Source organism: Dendrobates tinctorius, unplaced genomic scaffold (assembly GCF_039654945.1).
Source record: "Dendrobates tinctorius isolate UK_male_01 unplaced genomic scaffold, ASM3965494v1 ptg000127l, whole genome shotgun sequence".
NCBI lineage: Eukaryota > Metazoa > Chordata > Amphibia > Anura > Dendrobatidae > Dendrobates > Dendrobates tinctorius.
In genome coordinates this window covers 21,127,510-21,144,904 of record NW_027361795.1, presented here as the reverse complement: position 1 = coordinate 21,144,904, position 17,395 = coordinate 21,127,510, and the positions used below count along the sequence as shown (strand labels likewise).

The 17,395-nt window shown below is 42.1% G+C and overlaps 1 protein-coding gene across 1 annotated transcript in view; it reads left to right on the top strand.

The window, feature by feature from the left end:
• The window catches only part of LOC141047477 (uncharacterized), a 236,674-nt gene that overhangs the window by 102,130 nt on the left and 117,149 nt on the right, over nt 1-17,395 (top strand). The window contains exons 10-13 of the mRNA XM_073542586.1: nt 941-989; nt 11,801-11,974; nt 12,068-12,157; nt 15,995-16,212. Of these exons, the coding sequence (XP_073398687.1) occupies nt 941-989; nt 11,801-11,974; nt 12,068-12,157; nt 15,995-16,212 (531 nt within the window). The remainder of the gene's footprint in view (nt 1-940; nt 990-11,800; nt 11,975-12,067; nt 12,158-15,994; nt 16,213-17,395) is intronic.

Sequence of the window (17,395 nt, the reverse complement as noted above, 5' to 3'; positions counted from 1 at the left end):
TAGAGGGTGGCAGTGGGAGGGACTATTTAACCTCTTCTGTGTCCGTATCCCTAGCAAGGAAAAGGACTACCTCCTGGTGCTGCTGTCAGGAGGGATATCCTGGAAATTATGTTTAAAAAATGATGCGAATGTAAATTAGACATGTGGTAAATATTATTTATTAACTATTTTGTGTGATATAACTATGTGGCTTAAGGACATAATTAAGATTTGAAAATTGCGACATTTTAGCCAAAATTCCAATTTTTTTCACAAATAAAAGCAAAACATATTGGCCTAAATTTACCACTAACACGAAGTACAATGTGTAATAAAAAAAAACAGTCTCAAACTCAATCTCAGGATCAGCGGGATCCGTTGAAGCATTCCAAAGTTATTACCAGTGACACTGGTCAGACTTGTAAAATTTGTCCTTGTCAGGAAGGTGAAAATCAGCTTGGAGGTTAAGAGATTAAAGTGTCAATACTTGGAATTTCCAGTAGACTCCACTGGTGTAGGCCTAAGATAAATCTGTTGCAAGCTATCAGGTCTAAATAACCTTTGGTAATCCCGTATCAATGCCATCTGATTTTGGAACAGCCGACTAAAGATTTTATTCTAATGCTGCAGCCTCTGTTCATGCCTCTAAAATATGTTCAGTCTCCCTGACCACAATGTGTATATAATTAGATTTATAGTTGTTGTTTTGCACATTTTTTATCCATTGTCATACACACAAAAAGTCAAATCATTAGGAAGAATGTTTAGAGTAGGGTCCCATGGTGTGGCTGTCAAGTGTAGACAAGCTGCGCAGGCACATTGGCACTCCAGCTTATGGCGCTCGTTTTCACCACCTTATGGACCTTATCTCAGGCTGTACACAACAACGGCACCATGGGACCCTATACTCCATGTGTTTTAATTATCTCATTTAAATATTTAACCTTTTTTCTTCTTCTAGTGTTCTGCGTCTTATGCTACCACTGCAGAAGTTCATATACAAAATACAAGTAAGTTCCATGCTCTCTTTCTCCTGTAATAATAATTAAAACAACTATAATCATTTCAATTGATAAAAGTGTTCAAAGGCAGCAGGAGGACAGGAGAGATCAGGGAAAATGTCCTTTTGTGTGTTAAAAAAATCAAGTGATCTCAATAAAAAGTTAGCAGGGAAATGAAGGGATGGGTCGAGGGATGAGTGTTGTAAAGACAAAAATATGTTGCACTATAGGGGAACTCAAAGCAATAAGGAGCTAATGTCTTGAAATAAACTACAGTATTGTGAACAAAGATTATTTGGTTCCTTTAGCTCCCTTACATCAAATTATACATATTTGATAAGAATGAACTCAAAGGTCCAGTAACTTCAACCCATAATGCTACTGTGTTGATCCATGAAAAGACAATAATTCCTATAAGGCAGATGTTGTCAATGTGACCAAAAAAATGAGTTCTACTCTAAATATGGATGAATCTCTTGCTCAACATCAAATCTCCGGAAATCTAACACTTGTAATATATTATTCAAGAAACCATTCAGTCCCCTCTTGAACCTGTTCAATGAATTGACCATCACTACATTGTATTGCCCAGAGATCTGTAGTCTCACTATTAAGTCCTTCTCCTCATTCAGCTTAACTGTGCCAATATGGAAAAAATGAGGTTCATAAATTCATGTTGTAAATAAACTTAAAGGGAATCTCTCTGCAGGATTTCTCCATCCAAACTATTTATATGTGCATGTAGCTCTTTCAAAGGCAAATCCAGCAATATCATTACCTGGATAGTCTGCTCCTCCATCCCAGAGAAATCAGTGAAATCAGTGACCAGGATAGAGCCCTACCCTCAAACCCACTTCAGGGTCCCTGTACATGTCCGTATAATACCGGTAATGGAAAAAACGGTACTGTTGTCAGTATTTTGAATCAATGTGCCATCTGTTTTTTATGGTATGGCTTAAGAAAAATTAATTCCAAATCTCCTCCTATACTTTGCAATGTTAAACACGTATAGCACACGGATAACACACAGATGCCACCCGTGTGCTGTACGTGTTTTACATGGACTCATAGTCTTGTATTGGCCCATGTCATCCGTGCTGACAGAAAGATGAAATGTGGATTTCTCTGGAATAAGATGACGGATCACAAATTTCAAAGTATCATTTTATTCAGTTTCCTATGACCTACATGTTCATATAGATGGTTTAGGAGTAGAAGCTAGTGAACCCGAATTTAAAAGTTTGGAGTTCGTACTGTACATTTAGTGTCCTGTGCTAAATGCTGAACACAGACTTCTCCTGGAAGTTCATTGCAATATTTGGAGTTACGGGGGAAGTGCGTTGCAGAGAGAGAGAGATAGAGAGAATTTTCTGGCCAAAAGTTCAGGTCACCATTGTTTTCAATGGAGTTTGGGTTCAAGTTCGGTACAGTTTTTGTACCCAAACTAAACTTTGGAATAAAGTTTGGGTCAGGTACCAGAACTTCCAAGGGTCTATTGATCCTTACTTAGAGGATTAATCCTACAAACAGATTCCCTTTAAAGCCAGTTCAACAGGAAGGAGTAAAGTACTTTAGACTTTGACTGTTGACAAGTTTATGTTTTTTGGGAGTTTTTATACAATTTTTGTATGTAAAGTAAAGACATGGCTGTAATAGTGCTGTAATAAAATTATATACTTCGGCACACATAAGATGGAAGAACGGTAAAATTTGGTAACTTTATTGTGATCTGACCTGTGTAAAATAGAAATGAATACTTCTTTTTGAGTTGCAAATTCTCTCGTCTACTCTCGGCTCTCTATGACCGGAACACATGCGCACTGATATTCCCAGACTAGGGGGCTTTCCCCACAATGATGTGGCATTCCACCTTGGTGGTCTTTATTTCTTTTTTTTACACAGGTTGGATCACAATAAAGTCACCAAATTTAAAAGTTTTTTCATCTCTTGTGTGCCAAAGTACATAATTTTATTACTTGATAACTGAGTCATTCTTCTGAGCACCTACTCCCAATTAGGCTGTATGAGTGAGCTTATCCAATTTTTTGTCATGGGACTGAAACACAGGTTAAATTGATATCTTTGGTGTAGAAATCCGCATTGTGGTTCTTCTTTAATCACTGTTTGAAGTCTTCTGAAATTAGATTTCAGTGCACGGGGGCTGGACTGGGTCTTCTACATGTCTATGATTCCCAAGCCCCTCGCCTCTGGTCTTAAGTGACAGGTCACTGTTGAGATTTCAAAGAGAGGGAGAGCGTCATTTACAGACCAGGGGCAGGCGTAGGGGCTGAGAATCACAGACAGTAAGGAGAAGACCCAGTTTACAGTTCGATGAATGTGCACCGAAATTTAATTAGCAAAAAGCTTAAAATGGTGATTAAAGAAAAAAAAAAGGGATTTCTTCACCAAAGGTATGCATTTAATCAGTATTCCAGCCATGTTTGTGCTTTAAAGAAAACCTGTCAGGACGATTTTGTAATGTAAAGTGCTTGGATCAAAGCCAAGTGAATGGCACATGTAGCAGAAGCACAGCTGTACATTACATCCGATGGCTGCTCCCCATATACACAATTCACTGATTGGCTTCCTATTAAAAGTCTATCAGATATAAAAAAAAATCCTCCTTCTGGGTGTGGTAATGGCCCGGATTGGGGGGTGGTCCACTGCTTACCGCGCACAGATGACACAGAGACGAGACGGAGGCAGATTTTTGGGTACAACAGGTCCGAGTTTATTGGCTGTCCTCCTGACGACCGTAGCAATACACCGCAGCACCTTTACAGCTCTCTGCATTCAGGCCCGGGTACCTTCACCTTCCTTCAGTCGTAGTGACGTTCCTCGCGGATCTTTCGCTGGGGCTGCCCTAGGCCTATCTACCGCCAGCGCTTCACCAGTCCGAGGTCGTCTTCCAATCGGTACCCCCAGGGCCTCGTCTGTCCTGCGTTTCTTTGTGTCAGGGCCACCCCCCCTGACTGTCTCTTCCTATCAGTCCCCTGGTCGAGCTCTCCACCATTGTCAGTCCTCCGTACTGAGTCTTCTCCTCCTGAGTTCCTCCCGGGACTAGCCTAGCCTGGAACCCTGTCCTGTCCTATTTATCCCCTTCCTCGGGAATTTCCCTCCTGGGTTCCTATCTCCCCGCCCCCATGACTAAGCGGTTTCTAAAGCCCTAAGCTGCTGTCAAGTCCTGAACTATGCTCCCCCCTGCCATCTTGTGGTCAAATCTAGGTACTGCACTCCTTTTCCATCTTCCACAGCTGTTTCCCTTCTGTGATTACAAACATCCGTCTACAGTGCACAAACCGTCCCTTCTCCCTTCAGTCAAGTCCGTCCGTCAAGTCACGTTCCCCACATGGGATCAAAGTAAAAGGCATTGTTATAAGAAAGGTGCATTTGTCCTATTTTTCAACTCACATCTATCATTGTAAAGAAACAAAAAACCTTGATGAACAAAGCTTTTTAATGCAAGTCATTTGCTTTATCCCCAAAATTAGTGGAAATATACATAAAAAGTAAATGAATCTTTGAATGACCAAATTTATATTGCCTTCTAATGAAATAACATATTTTTTTTATGAAAACTATTACTATTAATCATAGTGTAATGAAAAATATTTTGCATACTTTTCAAAAAGACATTAAGACTGCACTTTTAGTAATGTATTTTAATTTTTTTTTTTAGTGGGCAGTGGCACGTGTTACAGTAAGTATATACTTTTTCCATCTGTCCTATTCTCCTCCTCACATCAGCGGGACAGGTGCCAAGTATACTAATTTATCTTATTTTCTTATTGAAATCCTGATGTTATGTTGTTACCCCTCTGATGCTGAATGCACTTTGTACAACTCTTTAATGGATAGGTGAACACTCACAACAGATTGACCTTTTTGCAAAGCACTTAAAGGGAATCTGTCACCTATTTTTTTGTATATAAGATGTAGCCACCGCCATCAGGGGCTTATCTAAAGCATTCTGTAATGCTGTAGATAAGCCCCACGATGTAACCTGAAAGAGAAGAAAAACAAGTTAGATTATACTCACCCAGGGGCGGTCCGGGTCCGATGGGTGTCGCGGTCCGGTCCAGCGCCTCCCATCTTCTAGCGATGACTTCCTCTTCTTTGCTTCCCGTCGCAGCTCTTGCGCAGGTGTACTGCTCTGCTCTGTTGAGGGCAGAGCAGAGTACTGCAGTGCGCAGGCGCCGGACCTCTCTGACCATTCCCGGAGCCTGTGCACTGCAGTACACTGCTCTGCCCTCAACAGAGCAGAGCAGTGCACCTGCGCAGGAGCTGCAATGAGAAGCAAAGAAGAGGACGTCATCGCTAGAAGATGGGAGGCACCGGACCGGACCACGACACCCATCGGACCCAGACCGCCCCTGAGTGAGTATAATCTAACTTGTTTTTCTTCTCTTTCAGGTTACATCGGGGGCATATCTAAAGCATTACAGAATGCTGTAGATAAGCCCCTGATGGCGGTGGCTGCAGCTTATATACGAAAAAATAGGTGACAAATTCCCTTTAAGCACAAAGTCACCTTCGGAATATTGTATCATATATTTTCTATATTTACATATCACTATAAAATTGTAAAGAAGATGCAGTTTAGCTGCACTTTTGTGCTTTTCACAATAATTTATGATTTGGTAAGGCCTCTATTTCCAGACATAGTCAATAAAAACCCGCATTTAGTAATTGAGTTATACTTAAGCACTGTATGTGAAAATACTCTGTGGGTATATACACACGTTAAACATTTATTGCAAATGGATCGCCCACCAGGGCCACGGGGTACTCGGTACCGGGCCCGTTGATCTCAATGGGAGTTGTCACGGAAGCTGCGACCTGGTCCGTGGCCCTGGGCAACCATTGTAAAAGGGGGATGTTGAGTGTGCTAATGATGAGTGAATGATTCGTGACGCCACCTGTGGTGTTTGGCAATGAAGATGTTAAGCCGACGCTGCAAACAGATCCTCTGGGACAGATGGTGTAGTGCAGCAGTGATGTTGTGGCCCTCCACAGGCAGGGCTATAGTCCCAGGGCAGTGTAAATGGAAAGGTAGAGAAGAGACGTAGATGGTGCAGTGCCAGGCACAGAGATGTAGCAGTGCTGAGGGTGTTGGCGCCGGAATAACTGGAGGACACCAGGGCATGTAGTTCCAAAGCTTTACTCACAGTCTGTTGTGCGTACAGGTGCCCGCATCCGTGCCGTGTCCTCCGGGTCTGAGGCTCAGTCAACCTCCAAGCTAGATGAAGTACTCCGTTCCAACACTCCGCCAACATATGTGCCTTTAGTGAACGTCTCCTTCCTTAGGCCTCTTTCACACTTCAGTTTTTTGCATCAGTTATAATCCGCCAAAAAGGCGGACAAGCGGATCCGTTCTCAACTGATGTGAACGGATGGCACAGGATCCGTTTTCAGACGGATCCTGAAAATGAAGAAATTTAAAGGAATCGCTGGCCGGGAAAGAGAGAGAGAGAGAGAGAGAGAGAGAGAGAGAGAGAGAGAGAGTTTTTTTTTTTTTTGTCCGGCACCCAGAAAGAAATTCGGGTTAAATCAGTGTTTGCAGGATCCGCCAGAGAAAAAAACGTTACAAGCTCCGTTTTGAAATTTTTGAGGATGGTGACGGACAGCAACTTTTGGCGGATCCTCACAAAAAACGGATGCAACGGACAGCAATCCGTCACAATCCGCCATTAATACAAGTCAATGGGAAAAAAAATGGATCCTCAAAAAAAATTTGAGGATCCGTTTTTTTTCAAAACCTGGCGGATTGTGACTGATTGTAAAAAACGGAAGTGTGAAAGAGGCCTTAGCGCTCGTAATGAAGTACTCACAGTACTGAGTTACACTGGAGTCCCTCCTTTCTGATGTTCCTATGAACTCTACTTGTACGGCAGACAGCTGTAGCCTGCTTCGGGGACTCCTTGCTACTAAGTCCCGGCTCACTCACGTTGCTGTTGTGCCCCCGTCTTGTGTGGGAATAAAGTGGTGACAACTTCTATTCCTCCGGTGTCTGCTGCAGGACCATTAGTATCCATACAACCTCGGGGACTGGACCCCGGCCTTGCGCTTAGAACTTGGTGAAGGGTTCTCCTCTAACCCTAATCCTTAGTCCTCTCCTTCTCCTTACGTTCCATACAAATCCTTCTTTCTTATGGAGAATCAGGCTTTCTATCAATGTCTCTTTCCTGTGCCAGCAGACCCAGGTCACTGAGATCTGCTGCAGCACTTCCTTCATCCATCCCTCTCAGGGGAGCTTCTCTCTCAGACTCCTCCGTCAGACTGCCTGACTCCTAATCTCTTCCCACTCTTTTGGTGCAGACTAAACTCCACCCACCTCCCAGCACTCTTCGTGTTCCAAGCAGGGAGCCACCAAAGGTGCTTTGCTACACTACTATGTTGTGTGGGATGCAGGTGTTGGAGCGTGGTCAGGTGTCTCCACCTTACCTGGATGGCGAGGTACCATATCTCAGGAGGAGATGCAGTACCTCTGTGGCGACTGAACCCTCAGGGGCGCCACACAAACATTTCTGCTCCAAAAACGTGTCTCTTTTGCAGAAAAAACACTTCATAAAATGTGCACGTTTTTTACATGGTTTTTGCATGCATTTTTTATGCTTTTTTACCCCATTAATCTGAGTAAAAAACACTGAATGAGTTGACATGCTACAGATGTGAAATGATTTTAAATCTACAAAATTTTCAGCATGTGCGTGAGACTTCAGGAATCTCATTCACTTTCGGGTACAGTTAAATGCCACGTTTTATGCTGCAAAAATGTAAGAAAAACAATCAGCAGAAACACAATGTGTGAACATACTCGAACATGCATAGAAAGAAATTTCACCAGTACAATGTATTGAACGCTGTGAATCTGCACGTTTCAGTGAACACAAGTGGATTTGCTAGCGTTCGATAGACAGCAGTGCTTTGGACGCAGCGAATATGCACTGTGTTCAAAGCGCTGCTAATTCCGGATTGAGAGCACATACCCTAATAAAAATCCTTTCCCTTCCCAGAGAGGTTTTTAATTTTATAGATTATTACTCATTATCTAGATAACTGAGAGGGGAGCCAGTGCCGTAGTCGTGGCCCGCAATGATGGTTGCTTAGGCGCACCCTGGCCACCCGCCACATACATACAATGTCCCCTTTGCAGCGTACTTTCTTTTACGCCTTCCGTGACATCAGGGTCCCCTCTGATCTGCTGGGGGGTCATTCCTTTTGGTTTTGCACAAAGAGAGAAAGAGTCCAGTCTCAACTTGTAACAGACAACTTTACTTGAATCCTTTCACTGTATGTCCAGCTCAGTTGCAGCAACTTCACATGGAACATCACAGTACACATCCTTGTCTATTCCTGTGCTTTTCCCAACTTCTTCTAGAATGCTCCTGGGTCGTACCGCCTTGTCCAGTACTGCAGCTTTCCTTCTGTCCAGCTTAACTACTTTCAGGACTTCCCCTGTACGTTTCACCCCAGACATAAGGGCATCTGCCCATGTAGTAAGCTGCCACATCTTGGTGCTGTCCTGCATCCCACTTCTGCTGTATCCTTCAGTTCCCAAGCCCTGGATGACTGGGCTCGTAGCTTGAAATGTTACGGGGTCCACTGTGATGCCCCGGGCTCTAAGGCCCTACAGGACTGTCTGGGCTCCCTGGCCCTACTAACCACATTCAGGAGATACTCCTGTCTTACCCACAGTAGGCCCCTCCTATATTAACTATTTGTTATACTAAACGCCTATCCTTATCCTACTATACTCACCTTTAGTGGCTAACCCTATAACTGAACTTTCACTATCTACACAACATACACATATATATATATACATAGCAGCATACATTACATGAACAATACAATCCCAACACGAGAGAAAGGGAGTGGAGTACCACGTGAACCTGACACATCCCTTACATAACCACCAGGCAGTGCAGCAGATAATTAATGGTGGAAGAGGGCACTGTGCTTACAAGCTAGCTCTTTTCTGTAGGGGTTGCTTTGAATTATGCTACATCGATGAATGCAGCCCCCTTTAGTGCCCGTGCTCTCCGACGATGAAGCAGAAGCAAAGCTGCCTCTTCTTGCAGCATTGGAAAGAGCTCAGTCCTTATCAGTGTCACAACCATGCTGTCAATCATGAACTGGTGCAATGCATTCTGCCTCTGGCAATTAGGAGGCTAGGAAGCAAGAGAGAAAAGCGCTTCTGCAACAGGATAAAGGAAAATATAAGATGCACTACTTGTTGAAGTTGTAGGAGCATAAATTAGAAGGAATCTGGCATCAGGCTTTTGTAACATAATCTGAGGGAAGTATGTTGTAGAGATAAAGATACTGATTCTAGTGATGTATCACTTATTGGTCAGCTTTCAGAAGGTTTGATAAAATCAGTATTTAATCAGCAAAAGATTATGACAAGAGGAGTAGTAATCCTGTTGTCAGGTAGTCCTTCATATTGATAAGCTGTGTATAACCTCACATCCACCGCTGACAGCTTTCTACCTATGCACAGTGTACACAGAAAGCTACCAATCAATGGTGAGGGTGGGGTTATACACAGCTCAGCATTTAGAGAACTGGTAGATAAAACAGTGAATTTATAAAAACTGCACAAAGCAGCTCAGTATTAGAAGCAGTGATACATCGCAGGAATCAGGGTCTTTGTCCTTACTTTATGCTTCTCTGAGATGGAGTAGCAAAAACCTTGTGACAGAACAGATGACATAAAATTGCACAAGGCTGTGACAATTAAACATATACAATGAAAATATTATAGTAAGATGTCAAAGGTTAATGATACCTAATTGAATTACCATTTATAAAATTAAATGGTTGTTCGTGCTCCACTCACTTCCTGAAAATGAATTAGGAAAGACACACCTTCATGTCAGTTAACATGATGTTACTAGTCCTGCTCACCTCCCAGTATGTAAGCAAGCAATGCCAAAATAACCCTTTAAGGCCATGTTCACATGTTCAGTATTTGGGTAAACAAGACACAAAGACAAAACAGGGTTGACAGAAAGCAATAAACATACAAAGGTAGAGCTGTATATAAGGAAGAATAGGAATGTACCAACCTAATGGGAATATGACAATGAGGAAAGCATACACCGAAAAATAGCACACAACAATATCAAGTACAAACAATGATCTCCAATTTAGCACATAATTTCCAAACAGCTAGGAAGCAAGGCTTTCACTGGCAAGGCAGAGAGGGTCTGACCAGGTTTTATAGGGAGAGGTAATGACCAGATCAGAAGCAGCTGAAATGGAGCTGCAAGTTTCTGAACAGCATAGAAAGGGTCATTAACCTCTTCAGCACCAAAGGAAATCAAATCCACTTCATATGGGACACAAGCACACAGGCTAAATGTAAGATCTGTGATTCGCAATACAGAGTGATCTTCTAACCCCAGATCTCCCAGGAGGACGTGATACACTTGTGACATTGGTATAAAAATGTAATAGATAAATGTAATATTTAGCACTCATTCATCTCAGTGATTTTACTTATACGTAAAAAAAAAACATTCCTAGTTTTATCAGGGTTTTTTTTACCAGATTTTCATCTATGCATGGTCATCAGAGATTGATTCATCTATGCATGGTCATCAGAAATTTATCAGGTTTTCTCATACGAACATGGAGGTTTTTCAAGCTTCTCTGTGAAAAAATGAACTGCACACAAATGGCGTTCGTGTGCTGTCAAATTTTTCAACGGATTCACAGACTTGCAGTGGCAAGTTTGATCCATGACTCAGATCAAAATCAGATGTCCCTCTGTGATTTTGTGCAGACCGCTTTTAGGAACAGGTTCTGCTCATTTCTTAGAGATCTATAAATTGATATTTCTACATGAAGTAAAGGATTGCTCCATCGGATAGGTCATCAATATGAGATCTGTGGGGGTCAGACACCTGGTACCCCCAACAGTTCGGCTGTTACAAGGTCTGATGGTGGCTGGATGTAAACACATTGGGCCCGAATCATCATTGCACTTCCTCTCAATTAGTGACTTTTTGATTTGCAACAAATTCATTAAACGATTTGTGGCTTTTTCCAGCTGTCTTTTCTGTTTAGTTTTATGATTTTACGTCAATGTGGATTTCCAGATATTTTTGCCAGATTGACGAAATGTATCTTTTATAATAAGTCGCAACATTTGGTGCAACTGTACTCCAGTCTCCCTTTAGAGTGATTTTATATACACCAGTTATTTTGGTGCATTTTTTGCCAAATTTTTCAAAACAGGTAGCATTTACAGCTTAGGAGTCTTATAACCAGTTCAAATTTGGGCTTTGTGCAAAATTCATCAATTGCGTGCGCCATTTTGATGGATGTAGTACATCAGCGGAAGCCACAAATTTAAAAAAAAATGCAAATGCCGAATCGGGACGATTCAATATGTAGCAGTCACTGCCATGTACTGCATATTAACTACTTCATACAAAAGAATATGGGGTCCAGATGTCAGACCACAACCGATCTGATGACCCACCGATAGATCACCAATATGTTATGATCGGATAATCCCTTTAGCTCCCTTTTAATGCAGCTCCCTCAGATAATACTGCCTATACAGTTGTGCAGGAATGAGATGTGTATTCACTATGACAGTCAACAGGGACATTATTATATCAAATAAACTGAAATCAGGAATAGACACTTAATAAAATTGTCTAAGGTGTACAGAATGGCAACACTTTTATATTGTATGGAAGTTATAAAAATAAATACATTTTTAAATAATATTCACAAGTGTATTAAGAAAGTAGTTATCAAGTCATGGTGAAAAAAATTCTTGAGATTTCTTCTTTCTACAGATGGCTCCATTGCAGCTTGTAGCACCTGTGGCGGATCATGTGAAACTGGTCCATGTTTCTGCGAAAATGCAATAGACTCTTGTGTCCCCACAACAGCAGATGTCTGCCTTACAGAATCCAATGACTGCTGCCCCCCTGATTATTACTATGACAGAAGTGCCATCTGTTGCACAGGTACGGTATGACCTGATGGATTTTATATTAATTAATCATGTTTTTTTGGTAACTATTGTCTACTAATATTATGACAATCTTTGATCCTATCAGACACAGTAGTATGCAATCCTCCATGTGCTGATGATGAATACTGCGCAGCAGGAATATGTGCATGTAACATAACCATTTACAAGAACAAAAGTGAGTATGTACAGCCTCACTAAATCATGCAATAATAAGTCTTACTAAGTAGTATTTTACCTTAAGGGGGTTTTCCACAATCAAATGCTATTTAACCAAACACTCGTATATCTCTAGAGCAAGGGTCTCAAACTCGCGGCCCGCGGGCCAACTGCGGCCCTCGGGACAATAGTTTGCGGCCCTCACCTCAAGGGCCCTCGGGACAATAGTTTGCGGCCCTCACCTCGGCCAGGATTACACATGCGAGAAACACGGCCAAGTCTTGCATGTGAAATCCCAGTCACACGTAGTACCGCTAATTAAGGTCATGAATATGAACGCCATTCCACTCTCATAGGCGTGGCGCCCATATTCATGAGCTTAATGAGTGGTACCACGTGACGTGTGACCGCGCGCTCATACAGGAAGAAGATGTCGGCGCTGGACCATCGGAGCTGCTGCAGCAGGAGGAGGTGGGTATGATGATGGCTAGACAGTCACAGCAGCCTGTTGTCAGCAGGCAAGGCGTATGAGTCACACTCACAACACATGCAGCAGGAGCAGCCGAGCAGGGACCGGACCGCGCCACAGACTCAGGTGCGCCGGGTTCAGAATGAGCGGTGGGGCAGTGCGGTATATTACTCTCGGAGGCGGGACATTAGCCGGCCTTATTGCGAACTTGCGCCATTACCCCAGGCTCAGAAGCGGAAGCGGCCATGGAAATTGCTGCTCAGCGGGACAGAAAAAAAAGCGGAAAAGATGCATCGGCTAACACTGAAACAGTGACACCAAGTGGAATTATCTATTACACAGCCCCAAACATGTCTTTTCAAAGACATTTGATAACATTGGAATGTTTTGGTAAGAATTTTTCTTGTGGAAAACCTGATGCGGCCCAGCCTCACCCAGATTCTACTTCCAGCGTCCCCCGGGTAAAGTGAGTTTGAGACCCCTGCTCTAGAGTAATTATGGTACTCGCATTCCCAAGATCCTAAGAGGCTCTCTGTCTTTGTTTATTGGCTGCAGCAGTGACTACTCAGAGACTACTTAGTTTATTGGCTGCATCCAATCCCTAAGAGCTCATCGGCTGATGCCATCTACCTTGGCAAAGCCACTGAACTCAGTAACTCACTGTCTGTTGTTGATAGATATACGGGCAATGGGGGCATAATAAGACTTGGTCATGGAAAACTCTTTTAGTGCAAAGTTCATTACTTGCTATAAATCAAATGCATTTCACATTCTGGGGCAACTTAGGGCTTAATGGGGCATTAGTATTTCTCATCATTGTGTCATTTTTACGATCAAAGCACAATGACACTTTCATGCTGACCTTAGAGACGTGTCCTATCCTCATTTTGCGGACAAAACTTGCTGATCTAAGTAAGGGAACAAAATACTACAGGAAGAAAGAACAATGCACATCATAGTGAGACATTGTGGTCTGTTATGAATGGGTCACTGAGGAGGATGGCAGGAACAGGCTAATCCACCAGAAAACCAGAGAGGTTGGTAACTAAGCGGATTGCAGACCCCTGATCCTACCAACACAACTAACAGTAGCCGTGGAGCGTTCCTACGATGCCATAGACGCTTCGTCACTGCCGGAGAACTAACTAAGCCTGAAGTAAGAAGATTGAAATCTAAACTGCCCCGGAGCAGATCCCCAAAGGAATAGATAGCCCCCAAACATATATTGTCGGTGAGACAAGATGAGACACAAACACAGGCAGAGAACAGACTGAGCAAACAGTGGGGCCCAAACTATCTAGACAGGACAGGACAGAAAAGATACTGTCTGCAATCACGCACAAAACCCTAGAAAAATCCAACACTTCTGATATACAAAAAGCAAAATACAAACGACCTCACCCCCGCTTGATCAGCACTCTGGTATAAACTGGAAGCAAAGCAAAAGATACCAACATACAGGGGACTAAACAAACTGACACAAGCTGTAACATATAGAGCAGGGCCCAGCGCAGCCCCCAGCAGGGAGTACGCTGAACCCTAGCAACAAAGCAGAAAGCAAAAAAAAGGCACAACCAAATTAGATGCAAAGGATTAGCAAAAGAATCACTTAACTGAACATGCAGATCAGGCAGGGGACAAAAGAACTCCAAATGTACAAGGAGGGAAATCACCAGCAACCTTCAAGAGCAGCCAGCTTAATTATATGCTCCCAGCCAGAAATCCCAGGTTCCCAATTATCGTTGTCAGGTGGAGAACTTCCATCAACCTGGCCAGCTCCACTACTCTCAGTAAACACCAGAGGGAGCAGAGGGAGCTTCGGCTCAGAGATCCGAGCAAGGGAATTTACAACAGTAGTCTAAAACCCACAGGTGTGCTACTGACCTTGTTAGATTGTGTCACTTATGATCCCACTGCTGCCACCAAATTGTCAGGGATCAGCTCTATCAATCCCACCACTGCCATCAATTGTCAGAACAATCACACAATGGACTGACGATTGATGGACGAGGCAATGGCCACTATTGCTACTAGGCAGGTTAATGACCTCTTTCACAGTGAACATATTGTATATACACATCCAATTACACCCTTGACTCAGAAATTGGCAAATCCTCACAGCGCACAGTGCATGCTCTGGTGTGATTCAAAGGTCTGCAGTCACACAGAATGACTACAGACTTTTCATTTTAGACTGGACAACACCTTTAAAGAAGCGCTCCCATCATAGCTTTTATCCCATTAAAAAAATTTCAGTCATCATAATATATAGTACTTTGTACTTACTTACAATTGCACATTTTGCCCTTCTTCCAATTTAATTCTTCTCCTTTCTATTAGTTCTATGACGTCATGTGATTAAAGACAGACTAGCTGAATCATTCTAAGCTCTATGTAAAAACAGAAAGTTTCTTTTCCTCCATGAGTTATCTTTAGAACTACAATTTTACCTCACTGCAAAGTCCCTGCTAGGATGTAGAAATTAAACAGTAATGGTGTCAGGATCCTGTCAGCGTCGGCAAACTGCCACGGCTGAGCAGGGTGACGTACCCACACTACGGAAGGGACCGAGGTCCGATACTGCAATGAAAGTTCAAGCAGACAGGACCTCTGACACAAAGTGGTAAGGAGTACAAGGACCTATGATCATGTGACTGCAGGGGGCGGGGCTTAGCGACCTACTGCTGCAGATGATGAAATATACTTACTGCAGGGATACTGTAGTAGAGGAGAGGAAAACGCAGGTCAGACAAGCAGAGGTCATACACGGAGGAACGAGCAGAGAATAGTCAAGTCACAGGCAGAGAGTCATACACAGAGAGAGTAGCGCAGTACAAGAGGGACAGGCAGAACTCGTAACAGGGACGGAACCGGATCAAAACCAAACAAGCAACATTATCAGGCACAAGGCACACGTACGCAAGAGGTCAACTAACTCAGCCGAGGGCAGGAGTATAACTGACACCGGACGTAGGTCGAGTGGCCACTAAATAGCCGCCCTCTGCCAGAGAGAGGCAGAAACAATTAACCCCTGTCTGACCAGGACGGGCCAAAGACAAAACCCCGTCCTGGATCTTGACAAATGGTAAATACAGAGATCACTAATAGCCAGCAGTGGAGAATCATCACAGCATGCAAACTGGATTCACTGGATTTACAAGTCTGCAGACTGGATTCTCAAGTCTGCAGTCCCATAGATTGACTGCAGACTTGTACCCCAAGACCATACAACCCCTGTAAGACAACTCCTTTTATTAGAGAGGTTCCAATTTGTGTGCCTCATTTTGACTGGGCCATCCATGTATCGTGACACAATGTGTAATGAAATAATGTGTTTTATATGTTGATTATCATAATTGTACTCACACATTGTATTTTCATTTGCAGCAATATCTAATGTGCTTAATGTAAACTGTTATGAAGATGTCATCACATTGTCTGTGAGCAAATGTCTTCTAGAAAATCTTGGCTATGACTACTCATCCATCCACCTCACTGAAGATTCTTCTGAATGTGCTGCAGCTTATACTAGTATTGAAAATGGTCAGCGATTAATACACCTTCAGTCTGCACTAGTGGCAGGATGGTGTGGGAACACCATGACGGTATGTAATCTATTACAATATGACAATTTATAATATGTAAATCTCCATCAGGTAGTTATAGATATAGAATAAGGGCGGTAGGAGTTATGCTGTAATATTTAATATAATAACGCATAAATAAAGTATGAATACTAATTCAATAATGATCATATGCTCCTACCCAGTCAAGATAGAAAAGACATACCGGAAGATGGGGGACACCTCACTTGTGATGTTAATGCAATGGTATAGAGCCTCAGTGTATTGTTTTTGTTTTTGTTATTTGTTTTTTTTTAAGGAAAAATTTTATGGGTTGTTTTTCTTTATTGTAATAGGACTAAAAAGATTGCTATCAACACATATAACTCTGCTAAATAAGGATATTACACATTAGACTTTTGCCCTTTAGCTTTCTTTTCCATATTACTTTACTCTTGATTTATGTTCTTCGGTAAGGGGAAAATGTTATCATTCAAATATGTTTTTATAATGAATGTTTTTTAAACTTTTCATTTCTTTTTTCATATCACAATGCATTTAAAAAGATGAAAAAAATTACAATTCTAATGCTGACTACTAGACCTAATTTAAAGATTAACCATCTTTTAAATTTTTATTATATAAATCAATAACATGAAAATTCATGAAAATAAAATAATTATAAAATATCTTACTAGAGAAATCTGCTTCTTTTTCCACCAGAACTAATCATTAGTGATGAGCGAGCACTAATAATATGCCTGAGTACCTGTTACGCAAATCAAGAATTTTTTCTGTAGACCCTCCCAGGAGGTCAGGAAAGGGGGGGTAGGAAAATCACTGAAATGGACTGAAACAGTGCTAACATGGAATGGGAACAGCATGGGGAAGATGCTTGGACGCATCTCAGACTCCCAGGTCGCTTCTGAGGACAAATGTTGTCAGAAAATTCCGCCACTTTAACGGACTGACAATAAAACATCCAAACCAAAGATAAAATGGATTCTTACAGGAAAAAAATGTGACAAAACATTATTTCCTGTATAATGACTTGTATATAAGGAAAATTAAAAGAAGAAAAAAAAAACGCCTTCTCTACCCCATAGGCTATGTTCATACGTTGCGTTTTTGCACTTTCTCATTCCTTTCACTGGTGAAAATACCATAAACCGGTAAAAGTAAATGTAATCTTAACATTTTACTACCTAAGCTGGGCATGTGGTGT